Source organism: Ammospiza nelsoni, chromosome 6 (assembly GCF_027579445.1).
Source record: "Ammospiza nelsoni isolate bAmmNel1 chromosome 6, bAmmNel1.pri, whole genome shotgun sequence".
NCBI lineage: Eukaryota > Metazoa > Chordata > Aves > Passeriformes > Passerellidae > Ammospiza > Ammospiza nelsoni.
This window is the reverse complement of record NC_080638.1, coordinates 19523280-19546672: the sequence shown is the minus strand read 5'-3', so window position 1 is coordinate 19546672 and position 23393 is coordinate 19523280. Positions and strand designations below refer to the sequence as shown.

Sequence of the window (23393 nt, the reverse complement as noted above, 5' to 3'; positions counted from 1 at the left end):
CTGGATGGTTTCTTCTTGCTGTTTTTGTCCTGGAAAACTTGTCCTGCTCTTACTTGTGATGTAAAGCTCTCTCCATCTTGTGAGACTGAGAAAGGCCAGAAATAATATTGAAGTGAGTTCTTCTTGGGGATTCACTTCATCATCTGAAGATGAGTGCTCTCTACCCCTTTGGTTGTGTTTTGCCTGTGAAATTGTTAATGGAATGGGAATGAAGGTGGCTGAAATATTCCTGAGACATTTTCTTCATACAGAGCTGTTTATTTACAATTTTAAATCAGTCATTTAGCATTAAGTGGCTACAGGTCATTAATTGTGGGCAGGTTCTCTACAGCACAGCTGCAGACTCCAAGTGGTCTCATGATGAGTTTCTAAATAAGACTTTTCCCTTGATTGACAAATATGATTTTTAGCCTGAACTTCACGGTGACATTTGATACTGAGAGTCCCACTGCTGCCTTCCACTTTCCTATCCAGAAAAGCTAATTTTGTAGTTAATGTGAGGATATGGTTTGTTATCCAAAATATCTTCTTGTTCTTCTTTGGATAAAGTTATGCTTCTCAAAGTTTGCCTTTCTTTTCTATGCTGCTCTCATGTCCATCTCTGGTTTTAATCTCTTGTCAGACCTGTCCCACCCAGCACAGGCAGATTCCATCATCTCTGCCCTGAAGCTCATTTATTCTCTTGCCTACTAAATTTGCATGAAATTTCAGTGATTTGTTTTGAGGGACATTCTAGACTTAGTGCACACCCTGGTGTCACAAGGCCATTCTCTACGTTCTCTCCCTTTGCCGAAGGCAGGAACATTTATATTTCAAAGCTTTTTATTATTTCACCTGTGGAATTTGAATTGCAGTGCACCCTGTGGACATTTCAGCTTTGTCAGCTTGACTGTTATTAAGCTGTAATCATTTATCATCATTGGCAGTGATTTTATGTCTAGGTTTTTTTTTTTAAAGCAGGTATTGCAGAACCTTTATTGGTAAACTGCTGTGAGCGTGCAAAAATTTAAGATATATAATTTATGAAGTCATATTTATGTAGTTGTGCTTTATGGTGGAAGGATGTGCTGAGGAAGTTTTGAGATGACCGTTTATTTTTAGATGAGCCAGAAGACTTTGTTTCCATCTCATTTCAGGCCCTGGCACAGAATGATTGAGAATCTGCAGAAACCCAAAAGCTTTTTCCCATCTAATGGCAAGAAAGAGTGTGTAAATAAAACTGACAAACATAAAAATGCAATAAACTACAACTGTTTCATGAATTTATAACCTGAAGGGGCAAAGTAATAAAAAAGCTATAAATTCATGTCAGTCATACGCCTTTGTTAAGAGCTACTGAGCAATAATACACGTAAAGGGCAGTGCAAGAATGAGTGTATGTGAATGCTTTCCCTGAGCATTAGCTGGGACTTGCTAAACTGAGCTAATTTCATTCTTCAAGTTCTCTTTGTGTATTGGACCACACGTGGGAGTTTAATATCTATGCGCTAGCATGTTTTTATAATAAGGAATAAAAAAAAGCAATTTGTACTTTTAATTAATAAGGATGGATGAGGTAATTTCCAGATTACCTCATGAGTGGATTGTAAAGCTTCACAACCTGACCTTTGGAAAGAGAACCATCTTTTCTCTCATTCAGGTAGCAGGACTTTGTGTTGTCCATGGTATTCGTTCCTGCTACCGCTCAGTGTAGGTTTCCCCAAGAGTCATTTGGCATGGATGCATATTCTAGAATAGGCTGGAGTGAACTTTGAAGATGCCTATTTCCTTCCACTGACAAGTGAAACAGAGCCTGGGCAGGTGGATTTGAGCTGAGATATGAGTTGCCCTACCTCCAGGCATCTGGGCTGCCCTTGTGGTCAGGGAAATTCTGATCAATGCTTTTAATGGTGTCCAGGGAGCTATTCAGCTGACCAAAGGTAGGCTTAGATCATGGTGAGCCATGTTGATTTATAGACACCCCTAACAGCATTGGCATCAAAAATCAGGTGACCTGAATGCCACCCCAGATATCTAAAGGCTGATAGTACAGACCAGAGGTCAGAATAAATATTTGCAGTCTTCCTGTGTTGTCTCCTGCAGCATTGAAGTTTAGTCCCAAAATCTTCTGCAGTTCAGAAGTGTCAGCAGTACTTGTGTGACCAGAGACATACTTGGAGGAAGTGCTTAGTGTAAACTCCTTGTTCGGACAGTCCCAGAGGGAATGTTTGCATTCATTTTTATGTCATAGTCTCATTTCCTCAGATCCACAAAATAGAAAAAACCAAATGAAATGTGCAAGCAGGGCAATCTGTGGTTTCTCCTGTCTGTACATTGCAGTGAAGCTGCTGATCACAGATCTGTTTAATTCGTTTATTCCAAAGGATCTGAAATGCTTCCATAGCAGATACTCGACTGGTGATAAGAAGGGACTGTAATGTTTCCTTTGGGGATAACTAGTGCAGAAAAAAAGATTATTTTAGGTGGCATTCATTACTGATGGCATACTGCCCATGCTTGCAAGTAGCTTGGGATACAAGTAATTGTGTATAAATAGCCTCAGATGTGCTATTGCATAGCAAAGCCTAATATAAATAAACAATCATTAAAAATTGCTAACATAAAACAAGGGAATAGTCTTTGCTTTCTCTTGTACTCCTACCCAATTAGAATAGCTTTCTTGACAAGGCATTTGAGCTATTGAAGTCGGATATGCTATTCCAGACATTACGCTGGTTTTGTTACAAGGGACTGCTTACATGAAATTTAGGCAGTTGAGATGGTAGTAAATACTTTGTTTGCTTGTACAAATATTATTAACAATCCATTAAAAAGAATCCATAAAAGATTCAGAATGTGTTTTGCTTAGCTTTCTGATGGAGTTCAGTGAAAGAAGATGAGCTTTGTAATGTGAAGCTATTAGGGTGTGATTATTGCTCACAAGCCTGTTATTGATCAGGGGGTCAATACTGAACATGTCAGAAATCCTATGACCATGTGAGCTGTTTGTTGATGGGATTGTTTAAAAAATACTTCTCATTATAAACCAGTGGTGGTGTACAAGTTTAGTCATTTTCCCAACCCCTTTGAAAAATTAAACCTCAGGAAATGAGATACTGTGTCTGAGTCCTACTGCTTCCCAAAACCTTTCTGTCCCTGCTCACAATTGGCTCAGTTCCTGAGCAGGGCTTGAACTCCTCAAAAAGAGTTGGGCTGGCCAGAAATCAGACGGAGAGTCCTGAGCTCTTTAGGGAGAGACAACAGTGGGAAGGGGCTTCCTATGATACAGGATATTTGTCTGTCCCCAGGTGTTGTCAGTACCTGGAAAAAGAGCAGGATTCAGGCACAGTAGCAATGGTGGCACTGAGGAGGGGAGTGCTGCAGTCCTGGTGTTCCCACTGACCCTCACCTCCAGCCCTCTGCTGTCAGCTGTGGGGTGGAGAGCAGTGTTTGGTAGTGATCCTGGAAGGATATACATCCTGACACTGGCACTGGCTGCTGAGTGCCCTTCAGAAAGCTAAATGGGAGCAGAGAACATGGCACAGCTGTGTTGCTACCAGAAGAATTGGACAAGACCTATTGTGCAGACTATGTTTGCAGAGGTCTCCATCAGGAAAATTAGTCATAATCACAATGAAATACATCAGCACAATCTGGAACTTGAGAAGGGATCCTCAAAATCAGCCTTGGTATGTAAAAAGCCTGATTTGTTGGGAAATACTACCTGCCCTCAAATCCAGGACTGAAACCAGAAGCTCTCTTTGTGGTCTGGCTCAGCTTCCAGAACCTGGCCTCTGCCACTGGCACCACAGGAGATTCTTTGTGCAGGATATTTAATCAAATATTGGTTTATAGAGTGGAGACTTATTTTTTGAAAGCTTTTGTGAGGGAGGGTATCACCTTTAGCTGTTACCTAGTTGGGGTTTTTTTTACAGTATCAGCAGGTTTTTTAAAACTCACTACTTACTTTGCATTTCAGCTATAGTATCTGTGTTCACTATGGACGTTTCTATAGCAACCAGTCTTGTGTTATCTGCATACCTCTATGGATGGATTAAACATGCAATATAAAATTCAGTTTAATTTTATTTTTCTGCAGATAGTACTTGTTACAACATGTTTCAAAAACTTTCAAGTAATATGAAATAGAATGACCCTCTCTGTCATCTTTGTGTTCTGTAAGGAGCCTGTTTGTTTATCTTTGGTTTTCTATGGGACTCATATCATTGTATTTCACTACCATTTATTCTAAATCCATCCAGTACCTCCAGGGGAGAGAAAAGCACTAAAGATACTGAATAATCTGGACTTTATCTAATACAGGAAATCTGTGCTAAACCAAATAACTGAGCTGTTGCCTCTGGAGTCACTGTGTGAGGCTTATTATTCTCCATTTCTTTCAGTATCTCACCAAATCGTTCAGGTAGAATTTTCTGTCAGCAATCTCCTTTACAAAATCAGAGTTTGTGTTGTATAGCCCCCCTCCCCCCAGCTTTACAATTATTTTGCTTCTATTGCTTTCAGTATTTAGTGCTAGGTATGTGGCAACAGGTGACTACAATTGCATCTAGAGCTCCAGATCTGGTCTTTTCCCAGGTTATGCTACAAAGTAATTTTAAAAGTTGTTTATTGGTGTAGGGGTGGAACAGAATGCAGACTCCTGGTCCCACCCACTTTTCTTCCACTGCTGCTTCTTTGTTAAATGATTGTCTTCATTTGATGGATTCTGATTCCAGAGCTCATGCATGTATTCCTCATTACAACTGTATCTATTTCATTACAGTAATCCCAGGTGGATTTAGAAATTATATTTGAGAAGCAGATGAAAAAGCTTTTTAGTTCGGCAGCAGTTAAAGCCAGAACCTGGAAAATGTAGTAGTAGTGTATTCATCCCTTTTCCATTTCTAACTCATGCATTTGCTCTGTTTTAGTAAGTTGTCATTACCTCACTGCTTTCCTCAGAATCTTTAATTTGAATTGCAATTTAGGCAGGTTGCCAGATTAGATGCTTGTGACACTAATAATCACCACTTTTTATGATTATTTTATTATGTTTAATCTTTTAGCAGCAGTGCTGCCTTAATAGGTCACTCTCAACTGTTCTATTTCTGCAAGTTTTTACATCTTTGGTGACAGAGCTTTGCAGCACAGGGCAATTCAATGCACTACAAAAGGGCCTAATTAAGGTCAGTGGCAGTTAAGCACATTCTTTTATTGCATTGCTGAATAAGGATACAATTGAGCACACATTTAAGTGTTTCAGTGAATTTTGAGCCCATGAAGGGAAACCATCACTCTTCAGGTTGGAGGTAACTCATAAATGTGGCAGTTGTTCTTCTGTACCTGTAGTTGATAGCTGGCTATGATTTGGAGGAGCAAGTGTGTAGGAGAATGTTACTCATAAAACAGCAGGGATTACCTGAATGACTCTTTATTCAGTTTTCCATTAACAGGGTGTCAGCATGGGATTCTGTCTTTTGACACCTTCAATTGTCCCCAAATTTACTTTAGTGGTATGATACTGCAATTTAGTGGTGGAACTCAACTGAGAAGGAATATTGAATTTCTTGGGGCTTAAGTTCCTGAAGCTTAATCCACACCAGGGTAACAGAAAATGCAGCATTTTGAATGTTTCCATTATTGACAGTATGAAAAGGAATGCCGTTCTTGGGATGTGTCTTTGCCCATGTAGTTTACAAACAGGGCTTCAGAGCTCCTTTTAAGCTTGATAAAAATTACTTGGCATTTTTCAGGCTCAAGAACTGGAAGGAATATCCTAAAACAAACCATGTTTATAGGAGAGAGGGGTCTAAAGGGAAGGAAAATAGCAACATGAGCTGTTGATGTGTTTCTTGTAACCTTTGACAAGACACAGTGGAGTTAGAGGGCAGTGAGGGCATGAATGTCATGCTGGCAGGCAGAACACAGGTTGGGATTGTAGCGCTCATGTAACAGTTGCTTGCTTGTCGTGCAGGGTATCAGGTTCAGGCTTGTGGAAGATGGCACAGCACACCTATTTTGAAATTATATTGAGTGCTACGTGCTGTGTTACACTACTTACAGGACACTGGCTTGAAAAGGAGAGGCAGGCAGGATATGAATTCAGGAGACAATGTCCAGACAATGTCCAGATCCACATTCAGGCTGGATCCTTGGCTGTTGTTGGTCAGAGTGGTGACCCATCAGCTGTGCTGTTGACACCATCTGGGGATGGAGGCCAGCTGCTCTTGGAGGTCTTTGGCTGCTGCTTTTCTACATAATGGCCCATATAGCAACGTGAGATTTTTGTATTCAGAAATAATTTTTAAGGAAAGTGAAAAGGATGTGGGGTGGCAGAGCAAAACAATTAGTTTCATACAGCTTTTAAATATTTACTGCTTATATGTAGAGCTGAAGAGAATGGCATTTGAAATGCTTGGTGCTTTACTCAGTTACACACTCACCTTTACCTTTCCCCTTCCTGAGAGAGAAGCGGCTGAACAGGATCTGCATGCTGACAGGAAAAGATATACAGCATTTGTAGGTCCAGTGGATCTGAGGGAGGTAGGGATTTTGAATTTGTTTCTAAATGAAATAAATTTGATGAATTAAACAAATCTTTAAAATTTATGTTGAAATAAGCTATGTATTCATTGATACAAAATGAAGGATATTATATGAAGGTAAGGAGAAATGGAGATTTAACTCCTTGATTGATGTCTATATCTATAACCCTGTCTCTGACAGTAGGCTGATGCCAAGTCAAACAAGCAAGCAAAAAGAAAAAGTCGAATTCAAACTTTAAGTGAACATTTAAACTAGTGGGGGAAGAGGGTGAGGTAAGGAGAAAAAACAAATGCCCATAGTGTTGAAAAGGTTTTATCTAGCTGATTACCCTATTTTTGGTCATGGTCAGGGATGCTTAGAGAGAATAAAAGAAAAAAAGGAGGGACAAGACAGGATATTTTAATCAGCTCCTCCAATTAATAGTTTAAGGTCTTCCCCTGTAAGTGCTGCCGGTAAAATATCATTTATAAGAAATGCTGGGATACCTTGCTCTCATTTGATTTGTGTAATCCCTTTTTGAACCTGCATATATTTCAACATCCACAAAACTCTGTGGCAATGAATTCCAGAATTTAATTAAATGTTTTGTGGAAAAGTGCTTGACTTTATTGGTTTTCAATCTGCTAACCAAATAACCTCTAGCTTTTTTAATCTTAAGAAAAATTAATAATGATCCTCTATTCACCTTTCCTATCCCATATTGGTGTTTAGGGAGGGCTATTGTTCCACTCTCTTCACTCCCAGGAGTGTGGTCCCTACTAACTGATCTCTTTTCAACTGTTTTTTTTTTTCACCCTAGATCTTTTTAAATTCTTGCTGGATGGACACAGCTCAGATCATGGCCATTTGCATGGAATTTGTGCACATCCTTTAGTTTTACGGTGCAGAGCTCTACACTACAGAGCCTCAGTACTCTAAGGGTAGAAATGTGCTTCTACCATCCCCTATATGGTAAATTTCAGACCTCGGGCTAGTGAAGGAAATGCAGCTTGTGACACTCCTAGTTTACATCTCATGAGCTCTGCCAAAGAGTTGATCCATGCTGGGGGCCCCACCTGCAATTTCAGTCCTACTGTGCACCAGCAGTGGTGGCATGGTGCAGGTGGATGGCTACGAGGGCTGGAACTGACTCTGGAAGGTGCTTTCCACAGGTGGCCAGTGTGTTTGAAGGTGTATTCTGTGGGGGGATAGAACGTAAGGAAATGTAGTGCAGAAGGTAATCTCACCCCTGAGGAGCTGCAGCTGTGCTAATTACCAAAGATTAGGAACAGGCCTGCCCTTAACAGGCCACAGCTGTGTCCAGTGAGGATGAGTGCTGTAAAAGAGTGGGTTAGCTGGTTGGGAAGAGAGCTGGAGTTTGTTGGCTGTGCTGTGAGAAGCTGTCCATGAGAAATCACCAAGAAGGTATGGAACTTTTGCAATAAGATGTTAACAGTATTCCAGAAGTGGCCACTCCCTCCTAGATGGGCAACAGCTGCAGGGACATGTAATTCACAGGGTTTTATGTGGAACACTGCAGCCTCTGCATTTACACCCATGCTCCTGCTTCTCCATATGAGAATCTTGATTCATTTGATCCTGTCAATATTCATATGTATTCCATTTCCACCCCCTCTCTGTGTCTAGCTGACAGCAGCAGTAATTTAAGTGTGCCTGATATTACAAGAACGTTTGCAGGATAATGTTCGCATCACTACTGTTGCTACTTAGATGCTGGTTTTTTTCACTGTATACTTTCACTCCATACTTGGCAGAGGAGGCATATTTATGCAAGTGGGATTGAGAGAGCCCTTCTAGTTTAAATATGTAAAGACTGGGGGAGAAAAATCCTCCAAGGGAACTGGTCATATCTTCCACTTGGATTCTGTTATGAGTGGATTTCTTAACACACAAAGTTTTTTTTGGTTTTTGTTTTTTTTTTTTTTGGCTGAAAGAGGAAGTGTGATTAGTAGATCCTAATCAGATACAATATGAGAAACCTCAATTAGATGCATTTTCCATGTAATAAAATCAATAAAAAACCCCACTTAAAGACGCCAGCGCCATTATCATGAACAATGAGTCAATTTCTCCTGCAGTATTTTAAGTGTGTAACTGTAACTTCAGAATAATTTTCTTCACCAACAAGCATATATCCAGGGCTGTTTGGGATTACTTTGATTATCATACTGTAAGATCAATTTTAAATGTAGGCACTGAAGCCTGAATAATTTATTTTCCAGCCCATTAGAACAGTTTGGAGGATCTGATTCCATAGGCAGCTTTTTTGCCAAGAGAGCAAGTGCATGGCTCTGTGTATCTCTTGGGGAAGAAGAGACAGATAATCTCTGCTTTTAGAGTAAGACACCTGCTGTACTGCTTGACTGTGCTCTATAAATTTGTGAGGAATTTGTCTTGAGCAGAATATTCTGCTACTTCCAGAGGCAATTGCAAAGGCCAGGGCTTGCAAAGAACTCACTGCTTCTGTCCTTTCCTCACAGTTCTGCAGCTCAGGCACAAATGCACTGAACAGCCCTTTCAAGATTTACACTGACATCTTTCCTGGAGCAAACACCTGACTCAAATATCCTATGTCTTTAGGGCTGGGAAAGTATTCCTTCTGGTGTCTCACTGTTTTGACCTTAGAATAAAAGACTTTTCAAAAAAATTAAAAAAAAAAAAAAGGCAGCATCAATTGGGAAAAAAAATATTAGAGAGAACTGCATTTTGTTTCAGGTTTTGCCATGAGCTGCCTTGCTTACAAGAGAGAGCAGATTGTCATGAAAAATTAGGCAAATAATGTGTTAAACATTTCACAAGGGAATTTTTTAAAATGCTATTGTCAGTAGCCTGGCATCTTTGAAGGAGACCTTTTTTTAATTTAAAGTCAATTCTGCACTCACCAAATGGAGTTAATACAGACTCTCATTTGGCTGCCAGTAGATCAGGTTCAAGCTGTAGACTTCTCTCTGATGTTTTTGTCTTAATGGTTTCTCTTTTAACCATGACAGTATCACTGTTTGTGCAGAAGCCCCCACATTGTCAAAACTACCCCTGTTAATGGGTTTGGTTTTGTTTAATTTTACAAATCAGCAAGCCCAGAAAACTGTCAAAACTTTTCATTTCCTCACTATGTTTCTGACACTCTTTGACACAAAAAAAGGACTGGGGGGTGGGAGTAAGGAGAGAAAAAGTGGAGGAGGGGGAACATCATAAATAACCATTTAAAATTATCCATGCCTTAAACAACAAGAGGAGGAAGTAAAAACAGACATGCAGCATAGAGCCAACTACTACTGTTTTCTCTTGGCTCTGATCCAGAATAAGTAAATTTGATGCCTCTAATGCCAGGGTCTCAGACTGGTAATTACAGTTCAGTTCAGAATGGAGGGCAGAGGGGTTGAGGAGCAAGCTTTCTCAATGTTCTGGAATAGAAAACATTTGGCTGTTGTTGGAAAGGCACCTGTGGCTGTCTTGGTGGGTGCTGGTTCTTTAAACATTTCCCTAACCAGATGCTTGAGTGTTAAAAGGCCACTGGATGGGGACTTGCAGGTGTGCTTTGCACCTTGGGGAAAGGGGGAGCTTTAAAGAGCAGTTAAGTCTAGAACTAAGGACAGCCTCTGTTTCCTGGGTGTGCCTGGTGTGACAGCTTAGTAAATTTACTTGGGGACCCTGAGTAGATATTCTGGTGTGGGAAAAGGAACAGAGCTGAACAAAAGTAGAGCAGTCTTCAGTAATGTGTGCTGGCATTATGAAATCCAGTTTGAGCCGGGTGGTTTAATGTTCAAAGGATTCCTTTGTGCATTTCAAGTTTGCTCAGTCAACCTAAGGAAGAGCTGTGCATCAACTCTTCAAAAACAGGAATGTGATGAGCTGCTGGAGAGCAGAACATCTCTGAATCAAGGGCAGTGTAGTGAGATACTCCTGCTGAACAGGTGATCTGAAATATTCATCCCTGATCTAAATGGCTAGAGCCCCAGTCGTGGCATTTTGCATGAACTGTTTCCTGGTTTTCTGATGTTTCATGCCACTGGTGAATTTCCAGTTTTTGCAAACAAGAATGAGTTTGGAGTCAGAAGATGCTGAATTCAAACATCCAGGCAACCATGTCTCAAGCACTGAGCATTGTGCATCAATAAGAATTTAGTGGATGATGGAGGAGCAGGCAAGCAGGTCTTGCCTTTGCAGCATCCTCAGTGGTACCTACCTCCTGCAATAGAAGTGATGGTTGTGGGTGTTGGTAACACTCAAAGCAGTGGAGCAGCAGGGCGAGCATGAAAGGTGATGAAATAAACTGCCTCTTATTGGTGCTGTTGAGTTGCTTCAGAACAAAGAACTGAAGATAAGAGCTAAATGTGTTGCAAGGTCATGGCTCTGCTGCTCTTGGGCATCTGCCTTCATTAGGCTTAATTGGGCTGTTTGAGCAGCCTCCCCATGCCTGCAGCTCTGAGGCTGTTCTTGAGGCTAACATCCACCAAGCTGAAGAGGCAGAAGTGCACTTCTGCTTTTCATCCCATTCCTCAGCCAGTTTAGTGCTATTCCTGACTGTATTTCAGCACTCTGACCAGTTTGGTTTTAGCTTAGGTATTTATACATCTCCTCCAATGCTGTTCTGTTCAGTAGACCTTCAGAGTTTTATTTCCTCTTCAGGGAATTTATTCCTATATTATGATTCTCCTTTTTTTTTCCCCTTGGGCCATGATGATAGCATTTCTTTATATCCCCTCCCTTAGCCTAAATGATTTTCTGTGGGTTACCTTCTGTGGGTATTCTTCCCCATCCACTCCCTTGGTTGTTCTTTAATAATTTTGGACAGTGTTAATGATCATGCTGTGTAAGTGGGAATAGAGGGGAGGTATTTCCAGTGTGCCAGGTCAGGGCATGGACTGTCCCTCCAGGGCACTTATAAGAGGGTACTTGTGCAAGGTTGAATACAGTGATGTGGGGATGCCTGGAATATGCAAAGACTCCTAAATGAGGGGCTTTGAGTCCCTGTGCCTTGGAGTTTGCTTTCTCTCAGTGGAGACACGCAGGTTGGTCCAGCTGAGGTACACTGATGTGAGGTGTAGTTTGATTCCTTAGCTCTGAACAAAACAGACTGGTTTGCAGCTGGGCTGAGGAATGCTGCCTTAAAGCACAGCTGCCTTTATTGCCTGTTATTTGGGGAGGAATTCAGTGGCATTAAGAGACAACCTTAGTAATTAGTATAAGAAATTGCTTTGGCTTTTGTGTTTCTCCTCTGTGTTTAATTTCTGAGGTTTAGCTCTGCCCCAGGATTAGCTGTACCTTTTTCCTTCCCTGGTTCATGAGCTGCCTTATGTTCATCCACTTTATGCAGGTATTTAGTGGATATGCTCCTGCATATGTCTGGCTTACTACTCTATGAACACAATTTCATTCCAAGCCTTTAATTGATTTGGATAATAAAGTGAAATTATAAACTCAATAAAAATTGGTTATTTTAAAGGGAGAGCAGGAAAGAAAGAAGCCTAAGTGATGCTGTGCTGTGTGACTCGATAATGATGCAAAATCCTCTTTGCCTTACACTCTAAATGCTCTCTTGCTTCCAGAAGAGGCTTTACCTTAGGAACTAAGGAGTATGAGGTGTCCTGCCAGGGGGCTGCTCTGGCAAGGTTTGCTTATGGCATGTGTCAGGGTGAGAGACAGGGTACTGGGATGGGAAGAATGGGGAATCAAAAATGCTTCAGCCATTCTGGGCAATTCTCTAAGGCTCCTAAATAGGACAGGGATTTTTTCAATCCCTTCAAGAGCTGACCCTTTGGGAATTTATCCTTTACTCAGCGTCTGCTTTTTAACTAGAGAGCAAAAGACCTGATTTGGAGATTGTGTTTTGGATTTAGGAAATCTGTGACAATTTTTGAGTGTTGCATCTTACTGATGAGTTCTCTATATTTGTTTTTTTCTTTCTCCTACTAAAAATGTCATAAGGAGAAAATTTCTTACCAGATGTGACTGCTGGTTTTCTCCACTGCCATATTGACATGGTTTCATATCTGGGGTCGCTTGGATACAATAACTGAGTTTCTTTGTTTCTCTTTGTTTTCCAGTTGGGAGGCTGTGGAATCCTTGGTGTAGGCATCTGGCTGGCTGTCACCCAAGGGAACTTTGCCACCCTCTCCTCTTCTTTCCCATCCCTGTCAGCTGCCAACCTGCTGATCGTCACAGGGACGTTTGTCATGATCATTGGCTTCGTGGGCTGCATAGGTGCCATCAAAGAAAACAAGTGCCTCCTGCTGAGTGTGAGTATTGAGCTGCTGCAGTGTTTGCTGTCTTGTGATGCTGCTGCTATTGCAATGCATGCTGCAGTGACCTGCATCTCAACAGAAGCTGCCCACTCGACACAGATGAGACTGAGTCGTGTGTGAAACAGGCTTTGATAATCATGAGGAGCTGCAGGTCATTGATGACTACGCTGTCCATGGAGGATAAGACCTGCAGGGAGGGAATTGTTAGTGGTGGTGGAGGTTTCCTTGGACTCTTCAGAGAAGAGGAAGAGTTTTGTGAAGGCATGTTTTGTAGTGTATCTGTAAATTCTTTTTCACTTAGGTCTGATAGCAATCCATTCCAAATGTTTGCCCTAGTGGCACTGATTATCTGAAGTCCAGGACAGAGACATCAATGCAGACAGGAAACAGGTTGATTCTGAAGTGATTGAATCTGGTTTAAATTGAAAATTAAAACAGTCAGGTTTGACAATGCTGGTTTTTCCAACCATTAACTCTCCAAAAGCTGAGATGTCAGGAAGAAAAGGTGCCAGCACAAGGAGACTGCTGTGAAATCAAAGATTAATAAGGTGCCAGGTGTCCATGATTTCACAGAAGCTTGAGCCACATCCCTGGTGTATTTTATCAAAATGCAGGTTGATGCCACTTCAAGGTGAAATTTAGGGTCAGTGAATACCGTCTGTAGTTGGTGTTAGTGTGTATTTTGCATCCTGTGAGGCGATCTTGCTGCTCAAGTCTAGGACTTCACCATGGGGTTTGGCAAACCTCAGAGTGAAGAGGAGCTGTGGTTCAGCTGGTCATCTGGTGATGCCTCTGTAAAAGGCTGCTCCTTACTGTGCTTCGCATAATTTTTTTTCCCCTGGGAACTACAGAATGAGTTAAGGCACACAAGCACTCAAATCTCTGAAGTGACTGAGATTCCAAGCCTCAATTGAGGACTTTTTCCAGGCCCTTGCCTTAATCAGTTGTTCCTGCTGATTTTTAGGCAGTCAGAGCTAGTCAGTCTAGGCTAGTAAAGGCTATGTATGTGGCTTGAAACTAATAGGAACAATATAAATGGAAATTAAGGCAGTTATGTGAGTGAAAATCTAAACAGGGAAGGCTGAAGTCAGAATCTGAAGCTGAAAGTCCTTGACATTTTTAACAGTCCTATAAATACACACTTTGTGGAGGAAGTGTGTGCCCAGACAGATGTAATGGATTACAGCTTCAATGCCAATGCAGCAGGAGCCCACAGGGTGCAAAGTCTAATGGTATAGCTTATATGTGCAAAATTAATCACCTACTTTGTGCTTTCCTCAATGCCTAGCCCTGGAGTGACAGCAGTGAGCAGTGCCTGCTTCTGCTGCTTCTGTGTCAGGATCAGGTCAGGATCTGGCAGGCAGTCCTCAGTACTGGAGGGGTTTAAGGATTTTATGGCTTGTGGTTCTTTTTCCTTCATCTTTCCTTTTGGCAAGGGCAGAGACTCCCTTGGTCAGCCATCATTGCCCAGGTGGGGTGAATGCACTCAGCCCCCCAGCTGGGCATCCATGGCAGATGGAAATGCTGCAGGTACTGCTCCTGCTGACATGCACAGCACTCAGAATCCAGTGTCCCTCAGTGCCTGACATAAGGATTGTGCTTGATGGATCAAGTTAAGTAATGCAAAGGAATGCAAATTCATTTAGGAACTCTCTGCACAGGAGAATGGGGAAGCTTGATCTGATTTGGTACCCACATTTCACTCTGTCTGCCTGTCCTTACCTTTCTGTACAGTAACTATTCAGTGTGGCCTCTATTTTACTCAATTTTCTCCAAAATTGAGTTATATTAGACCTTATTATAGCTACTTTAATTCTGAATAAGCCCAACTGTAGAGGGTTGAAATAGAGTTTCATTAGTCCACATTGAATTCAGTTTTTATTTGGTCTAGAGTAACTTTCCACATTGCATTGCATTGGTACTTTCTCACTGTCAGTCAATACCAGGGAGATTTTTTGGGTTCTTCTGAGTTTTTTTTGTTGTGCTAATGTCTTTGGAAGAGAAATGGATAGTGGTAGCAGCTCCTGTTTCTGGGAACAGAGCTTTATCATGCAGGTTTGTTCTTAGTCTTCCTTTCCCCACATTGCTGGTTCTATTTGACCTGTATTTTGAAAGTGTTTTCAAGTTTAGAGCTGGGGCATTTGGTTTTGGCCAGCTCCTATTTTTCTGGATAACACAGATAGCAAAAGAAATTCTTTCATTCAAGAAATTGCTGAATATCAAACCAGGGCTGCTCTTAGGGTGTGTGGTTGCTACATTCCTTCATCTTTTTCTTATTCCACAGGTGTTCCCAACACAGTGTTCTGCCACAATGAAAATTATGTCTTCCCAGAATCTCTCTGGGTTTTTTTAACAGCCCTGAAAATGCCCTGTCTGCTTTTTTAAGAGGATTGTTTTGTTGCAGCTGGCTGGCAATAGGATTTACCATCGAAATTGTAAAGGGAAGGCTCCTAAGTGTTCCCAGCCTTGTGTGTCTGTGACACACACAATGTTTAACAATTGCTCCTGGATCAAGTCCTGCACTCCTTTCAACATCTCCCTGGCTGCCACTTAACATCTGGCCTTGGTCCTGGTAGTAGCTAAGGTTGCTTTTGGAACTGAATTTATATCTCCAGAAGGCATTGCCACAAATGTGACAGCCACTCCTAAAGTTGTCTAGCTTGTCTGTGATGCAGCTGCCATATCTCCCTGTGAAGCATTTGCTTTAGCTAACTTCTTGTAATGTGTTATTCCATTTGGAAATAGGAGCTTTGAAAGGTAGCAATGGAGCAACTGAAGTCTGTTTGCACAGGTGTTTAAGAGGGGAAGATGGAGGCTGTTTGGTTGTGTTGCACTAGTCCCCAGACAATGCATTTGGGTAATTTGCCTTCACCTCCTGATATTTGTCAAGCTGCAGCACTAGAATCCCAGAATGGTTTGGCTTGGAAAGGACCTTAAACATCATCTAATTCCAACTCCCTTGACACCTTTCACTAGACCAGGTTTACTAAGAAAGCTAAACAAACTTAGGGAACTGGGATAAGCGGGAGTTAACAAGGTCTGCAGGCAGTTGTAACTGATTTGTGGTGGGCTTAAAAGCATGGAAAAGTTATTTAATGGAAATGCAAAGAAAAGGAAAGCAAGAAGTAGAAGCTAGAATGTTGCATTCATTGTGTGTTTCAGCAGTCTCTATGCAACAGTCTGATGTAGTGAGGCTTAAGAGTGGCCAAAAAAATGAGCAAGTGGAATAAACCAAGCGAGGGGAATAGCTGGGCATGTTACCATGGTGGGTTGGCAGATACTTATGTTATATCCTGCATATGTGAGATCAGACATCACTCCATTGAGCAAAACATTGCTGTGTGTCTCTGAGTGAGTAGTAGCAGTTTCCACTGACCTCCCCTTTTCCTTGGCTCCACACAGCATGGCAGAAAGCTTGGGATGTTAAATATGCTCTGCTTCCTAAAAGCAGCAGAAAGAGGAAAGCCTGTGGCAATTACTAGCTGAGGGCATGTGCTTGGGGTGTATTGGTGTGGGCAGGTTGGAGGAAGGAAGATATTTGAGGTACTGCAGGAGGCATGGAGCACTGTGGGGATCCTAAAATGAACTGGGGGGAAGCAGGACTAGCTCAGCCCATCTGCATTGGAGGAGCAGGAGTTTATGTGATGGTAGGCACAGGATGTTTGTGGAAGGCTTTGCCTTAGGAATAGTGCTGCTGTTTGATGATGTGACAAGGGATGAGATTTCCCATGGAGTTTGAGTGAATGAAAAGTGAGCAGTATCAGAGACATTTGAGCCTATTTACATTTCATACACCAAGATGCAGAGCAGATGAGACTGATCATGTATCTTTGTGTTCTGCACATATGACGTTTGTATTGGTTTGTCAGAGCACACCTGTAAACTCTTTGGTATTAGGCTGCTGTGGTGTTAGGTGTGAATGTTAGTAATTACTTACCTCTGGCATTTACCAATGACTTTTGAAAGAAGGGAGGACAGAGCAAGTGGTTTGAGAAGTAGAGGACAGGCGGGAAAAGGAGATAGAAAGCAGAAGTAAAGTTCAGTTTGTAAATGAGATTTTAGCACAGAGTTGCACAGTAGTCAGGAGGATCCACATTAAGTCTCTGAATTGAGAGTTTAGATAGTCTAAAGCTCAAGATTTACCGACTTGAAAGGAATTACCTGGTGTCCGCTGCAGATATTCTTTACTCGGTAGCAATGTATAGTCAGGAAAATGTAAAGTCAGTGCTTCCTTAATCTCTTAAGAAACAGACCTATTCCTATTTCTTTGCATTCAGAGGAATAGAATAATATTAAAATCTAAGAGTGTAAAGAAAAAAAAATGGAAAGGAAACATCAACCACTCTATGCATTCTGCAAAAATGCATAGATGGGGTGAATTTTATAGCTGTCATTCTAAGATGTCAGTGAACAAAAAAATGTATATTTCCACTGATTCTTATTTGCCCCAGCTACAATGTGAAAGAAGATAAACTTTTTCATTACTAGATTTCCCTAGGGAAATCAAAGCAACAGGCATTCTTGAGATAAGTATGCAACCTGGTATATATAATCTTATATCTGAATATAGATGCAAATTGTTGAATGAAATAGGCAAACAGTGCTTTCCTGCTTCAGTAAGACTTGTTTAACATTTCTGCAAGTATTGTTGCTCAAGACTGTATGACTGAGGTCCCTCTGCTACAAGCTCAGCTGTAGTTAGAAAAAGGCAGCTTTGATGGGTTGGGTCAGTGGCCTGAACCAGTGACAGAGACAATAAGCCAGGAGTCTGACTTGTGAAGATTATTTTATGGACTTCCATTGATGTTTTTTCATAGGTATTTGGTCTTGCATTGCTGGATCATGTAACTGTACTGCAAATCTCTATGGGTTATCTTGATAGGAAATTGGGAATCCATCTTTTCTGATTTTCCCTTTGGAATTACCATACAGTTCTGATGTGCATCAGAGCTGTTAGCCATATTCATCATCTCTGTGAATTTTAACAAAATGTTTGGCTTGTATGCTCTTAACCCCACTGCACTGTGCTTTCCTGCTGAGGCCAGGTCCTTGCAGGAGATGAGGCACCACTTTGCCACTCAAACACAAAATCAGTTGTGGTGCCTTGATCATAGTGCTGACTTCAGGCAGGTGCTGTAGGTGCACCTGAACAGACCATTTCTCTATGCTAAGGAGATTTATGCCTGATTAAGTACTTCAGTGCTCAAATGTTGACCCAGCTGATCCTTAAGGGTCTGTGTAAACATTATCTTTTAGGTTAATTGCTTAAGATCTATATTTGAGGAGCTAAATTGCCTGAATTCTCTGTCTTTTGGACATGTTTAGCAGATATCTATATTTGTATGCTTGCCCTGAAAAAGGTCATTCATTATTCCATGGATAGTCCAGGTTAAGAGTTTCAGTGCCTGACGTTAAATCATGATGGGTTATGTAATTTATTACCTGTATTACAGTATCCCCTGCAGGCAGCCCATGAGGATTCTCATTCTGTATGAAACTCCTGGGAGGCAGAGTACCTGACCAGTAGAGCTTACTGTCTAATTAGATAAGACAAATGGAAAATATTATTATTCTCATTAGACAGAGAGCTGCAGCAAAGTGAAACTAAGTGCCTTGCCTAGGTTGCAGTGGGAGATTGTGAGAGAGTCATGGAGCAAACCCAAATTATCTAAATCTCAACTCAGTGCCTTCATCATCTTTCTGTGATTACATCAGGATGTATCTAGCCATCCTGTGTGCTTCAGTGACCTTTAAAAGGCATTTAGTCCATGTTTCTATAATAGTAATGATAATTCTGATTTCTTTTATAATATGTATTGTGTCTAAATGAAAAATAAATCTCCCAAAGCAAAAGTATTTATCAATTTTTTGTTTTGTTGAAAATGATAATTGGCAGCCTTAGCTATTTTCCGTGGGCAGCACTGTAGGCTGTCCCAGCTGAGCTGATCAGTCTAATTGCACCACTGCCTTCAGTTAAATGTGAAACAGAACATTTAGAGAAGCTGCTGGAAAGGATCTGTGACCATGGTCTAGTACATATGTTTTTGCAAAAAGAGACTTTTGGTCCGGGAGATCATAGGAATACTGGTAAAAACCAGTATGGGGCCCTGTGTGAAGGACATCTCTATTTGGTTGTTACAGCACACATGTATAGATACAACATTTCCAGACACTTGAAACTTAAATAATAACCTGTGTCCTAACAGGAGATAAGATTCATAGGTAGTTCTTTATTTCACCCTCAGATTTTGTGGCACTTTTTTTTCCCTCCAATGATTTGGTGCTAAGAACACATTCTTCTGCTCTGGTTGGGATGCAGCATGGCCAATAATCTAGTCAAAAGATGTAGAGGATGAGGGAATCTTTGTCCACACATTACCTACATGAGAATAAATTTTAAAAGGGAGAGGGCTTGAAACAGCCAAAATGCTGATTCTTCTCTGATTATCTGAAGCCAGCTGCCTTCTTATAAAGCAGCAAGGCTGGGTATGCTCCATCACATCAAGCATTAACAAAATTGTGTAAATAGGATTAACAAAGTGGCTTAGATACACCCCCTTCCCCTTATTCTGATATGTCCTGATTTGTGGATAACCCTCATTTTTATTGTAGAAAAGCTGAAACAATGGTTAATGAGAAGGGGAAGGAAAATAATCATTAACAGGCAGATCTGTGTGTTCAGTTTAATTGAAATGATAACTTTGTGTTAATAAGCAAGTAGTCATCACAGCTGCTGGGATGAATAAAATGAGAATTAAAACTTGATATTAGGTCAGGACCAGCTGTGGAATGCACTGATGCTGTGTGACTATCCAGATATCAAAAGATTCTCATTTATGGAATAGTCCAAGGGGAAAATGAGTGCCCATGGTGTTTTGTACTGTGCTGTTGAGAGTTTTCTGAACTCCAGCCAGCTCATCTGTAAGTGAAACAGCCATAAAGAAAATAAGAGAAAAGTTAATGAGTAGGAAGAAAAGGAAACTAAAAAAACCTACTGTTTTTCAGTAGTATCACTGGATCCAGAGAGCTGACAGTTGAAACTTCATTGGTGACAGGGAATTTATTTCAAAGCAACTAAATGGGAAAGAAACAGCCTGTAAATGACTTCATCTCAGTAATTTAATGCTGCAGATCAAGCAGTAGATTCTCATTCCAGTTTAGCACATGAGCTGGTGTTTTAGCAATCAAACTAGCAAAATCAGAGAAATGCTGGCTGCAGCCACAGCAGCAAGTGATGCAGAGACCAGACAGATGCCATGCATACAGCCTGAGAGCATTATACACGGAGTATATCACTTCTCTGTGTAGTGCTGTGTTGCATGTGAAATTCCAGCTTGCTGCCTGCTTGGACTGGAAGTACTCAGCACCAATCTTCCCTAGTTTGGTTGTGTCTATTATGAAGAATCTGCTCCTCCTTGTCTTTCAGGTTTTAGCTTCTTCCTCTTGGCTGGTAATGAAACTTGTGAGGGGATGGAACCTGTCTGAGTCCTCCCCTTCATCCCTGCTGTTCTTCAGCTCTGGGAGACATTAATCAAAGAGACTTAATCAAAGGATCTGGGAACTGAGAGGAGAAGGAATGAAGTTTCCTTCCCACCTAGTTTTAGACTTGACCCTAAGATCAGTGTGTAGGAAGGGCTTACCTCATAGGGTATATTTAATTTTCTGATACAGGCTGATGCCATACCACTAATGCCTGATGTGCTTTGAGTTACAGAATCACACAGTATTGAGCTGGAAGAGACCCATAAGAATCATTGAGTCCTACTACCTGCTCCTTGCAGGACTACCTAACTAAACTAAACCACACAACTAAGAGTGTCTTAGAAACTCTGGCTGGCTTGGAGACCCCCTTCGCTGGGGAGCCCCTTAGGTCAGGGAAGAATGTTTCCCTAATGTCACCATTTCTTTTTGTAGTGCCAAGACACTGCTTTATGGCCATCATAGAGTGTGGCAGCACCACACTCTGCAGGAGTCAGGGGAGCTGAACTAATTTGGGTCAAGTGAAGATTTAATTTGTTTGTCTAAATGGCAATCAGTGTTTGAGTTCCTAACTCCTTGTAGATTAAAGTATACTAGCGATATCAGCTTCTCTGACAGTCTGTGCAGGCTCAAGCTCTCCTGTCACCTACAGAGTGTCCCTTCTATCATCTTTTGTCGCAGCATTCAAACAACTCTCATGTGCCAGAGGTTCTTCAAAAGAAGCCTGGCTTTGAGCCATTTCCAGATCCAGACCTAGGATCACCTGCAAGAGCTGAAAGACAACAGAATTGCTCCCATTTTGAAAGTAAATGACAGGTAATCTGTGTGTTCCTTGCCTGCCCAGACATTCATGTCACTTTTGAGCATAACATTTGCTATTTCTTTTCACTAATAGTAAGATTATCTCCTTGGATAGAACATAATAGGCTTAGTAAAGCAGCGTGTGTGCTTTTATTCCAAATCATTCTTTTGTTATTTTTAACCACCTTAGTAATGCAACTTAAAATGAAGAGCAACATTGACTTCTTTCTCTATAAGAAGTAGAATTGCCTGAACCTCAGAAAAATGTAGCTCTGGAGGTAAAGAAATGGAGGCTACTTTGTGTAAATCACTGATGCCACACAAGGCACAACCAGAGTCGATTTGATGTTACAGATATTTCAGACCCTCAGTGTTACCAGATAAAGGGCAGAATTAGGTAGGCCACACTGCCTGCTTCTTCATTTTTTAAGCTTCTGCAAGACTGACATACGTGCATCTGATGCTTCTGTGTAACACATTTGAGAAGCGAGGGTAAAACCAGCAGCAGAATTTAAATGCAGACAAACTACCTTGTCCTTTATTTTCTCCTTGCCCATCTTCTTCTCGCCATCTTATTCACTTGCACATACATCACTGTTTCTAGGCACTGTTTTGACACTCCTAGATAAGAACATTGCATGGCATTACCATAGATGGAGTAGGTTGGATTAAACCCAAGCTAGAGCCTTTTAGTTGTAGTGGCTGTATCTGTGTTAGATGGACTCAAGCAGCTGCTTTGTCATGAGTGGAGTGGCATGGGGACTTGAAAGAGCTACTCTGATGTTTTATCTTCTTCCTCATCCACTCATACTTCACAAGTAAGATGAGTTTGTCTCCTGACTGGTATAAAATCACACTAGATCATGTCACACCTTTGCATTATGTTTGCAGAAGAAATGAAGCAACCCTTACAAAAGTGAAAGGCCAGTGAGACCTTTGGTAGTGCTGAGGAATCTGTGATCTGCTAAAGGGCCTACACCCACCCTCTGTTGTGATAGGAGAGTGATACCTGGCTACTATTTGATGACACTTCATTGATTTTGAGTCAGTTTTGGCAGAATGTGAAAAAATACTAGAGATGCCATAAAATACCACTTAAAATCCTTTGATGCATAGTATGGGAATATCAGGTCTCTCAGCTCTCACTCACTAATGCAGTAAGACTGAACGATTCCAACTGAAAGCAGTAATGAGACTAAAATGAAACACTGTTAATGTGTTAAGGCTGCATATGTTGTATATTTTCCCAGAAATAATTACTGCAGATTTCTTTGAGCTTTATTGATCAGCAGGAGTTTTTGCACATTCATAAAATATATAGTCCAAACATAAACAGAGCTGTACTATATATCCAGCAGGCATAAGGCATGAAAGGCTTTGTCACAATCAGAATGAATTAGCCATTAAGGCTTTCAGAGAATAATAGCTGATGAACCAAATTTAGATACATGACGTTTTCATAATGGAGTTTCTGTTCGTGAGTTTGCTCATATACATTACTGCCTTTTTACAGTTTATGAGCAAACTTATCATTTTTATGCTGAAAAAAAATGTTTGTGAGACTAAAGAGATTTACTTCCAAGGAAGTACTTAAAGAGCTAAATATGCACAACATGAGGGAGAGAAGGCTCAGATGGGACCATAAATCCTCAAATATTCAAGGAGTATGAATGCTGTGGACAGAAAGGAAGCATTTGTGGTGCTGCAAAGAGTGCTAAGTAGGAGCAAGTGCATGGAACTAACAAAAGGAGTGTTCAGACTGAGTGTCAGCAAAACCTTTGGTGCTGGGATGTGTAATCAGAATCCACTGTGATGGAAATTAGTAGAAACAAACTGCCCTTTCCCTTTGGCTCTGAATTTCATGTAAAAGATTAATGCACTGGGATTTTGTTGACTGTAATTCCAGTTAATGTTGAAGTCTGGGCACTGTCCTGTCATTTCTTGTTCACTGCTCTTTTTCTGTCCAAGTCTTCCAGGCTGCAGAGGAAGTCACTTTTAAGTATAATTTCCACTGCACTTTCTCTTCTGTTCTCCTGTCCTTGCTCAGTATCTTGGAAAAGAAAACCAAAGGAAATTTAAAAAGAAAAAAAGAGAATCTTTTGTAATGTTCTTAGTCCCTATTAATATATCAGATCAAGATGCCTTCAGGGAATTATGTTAAATCAAACTTCTTGTGAGAACTACTGATATATTGAATACTTTTGCTTTTAAAAGAGGAAGAAAGTTTCATTGGGTTTTTTTGAGTGCTGACAAAATCTATACCATATGAGTTTTTATTCTGTAAAAGTCAAGTACCAATATGTTATTACAAAGCTATTCTGGGAAGTCTGAAAATGCTTGAGG

General features: G+C 40.9%; 1 protein-coding gene across 2 annotated transcripts in view; it reads left to right on the top strand.

Moving 5' to 3' along the window:
* The window catches only part of TSPAN4 (tetraspanin 4), a 187460-nt gene that overhangs the window by 106899 nt on the left and 57168 nt on the right, over positions 1 to 23393 (top strand). For both annotated transcript variants that reach the window (XM_059474419.1, XM_059474420.1), the window contains exon 2: positions 12573 to 12764. In XM_059474419.1, coding sequence (XP_059330402.1) covers positions 12573 to 12764 — 192 coding nt within the window. The remainder of the gene's footprint in view (positions 1 to 12572; positions 12765 to 23393) is intronic.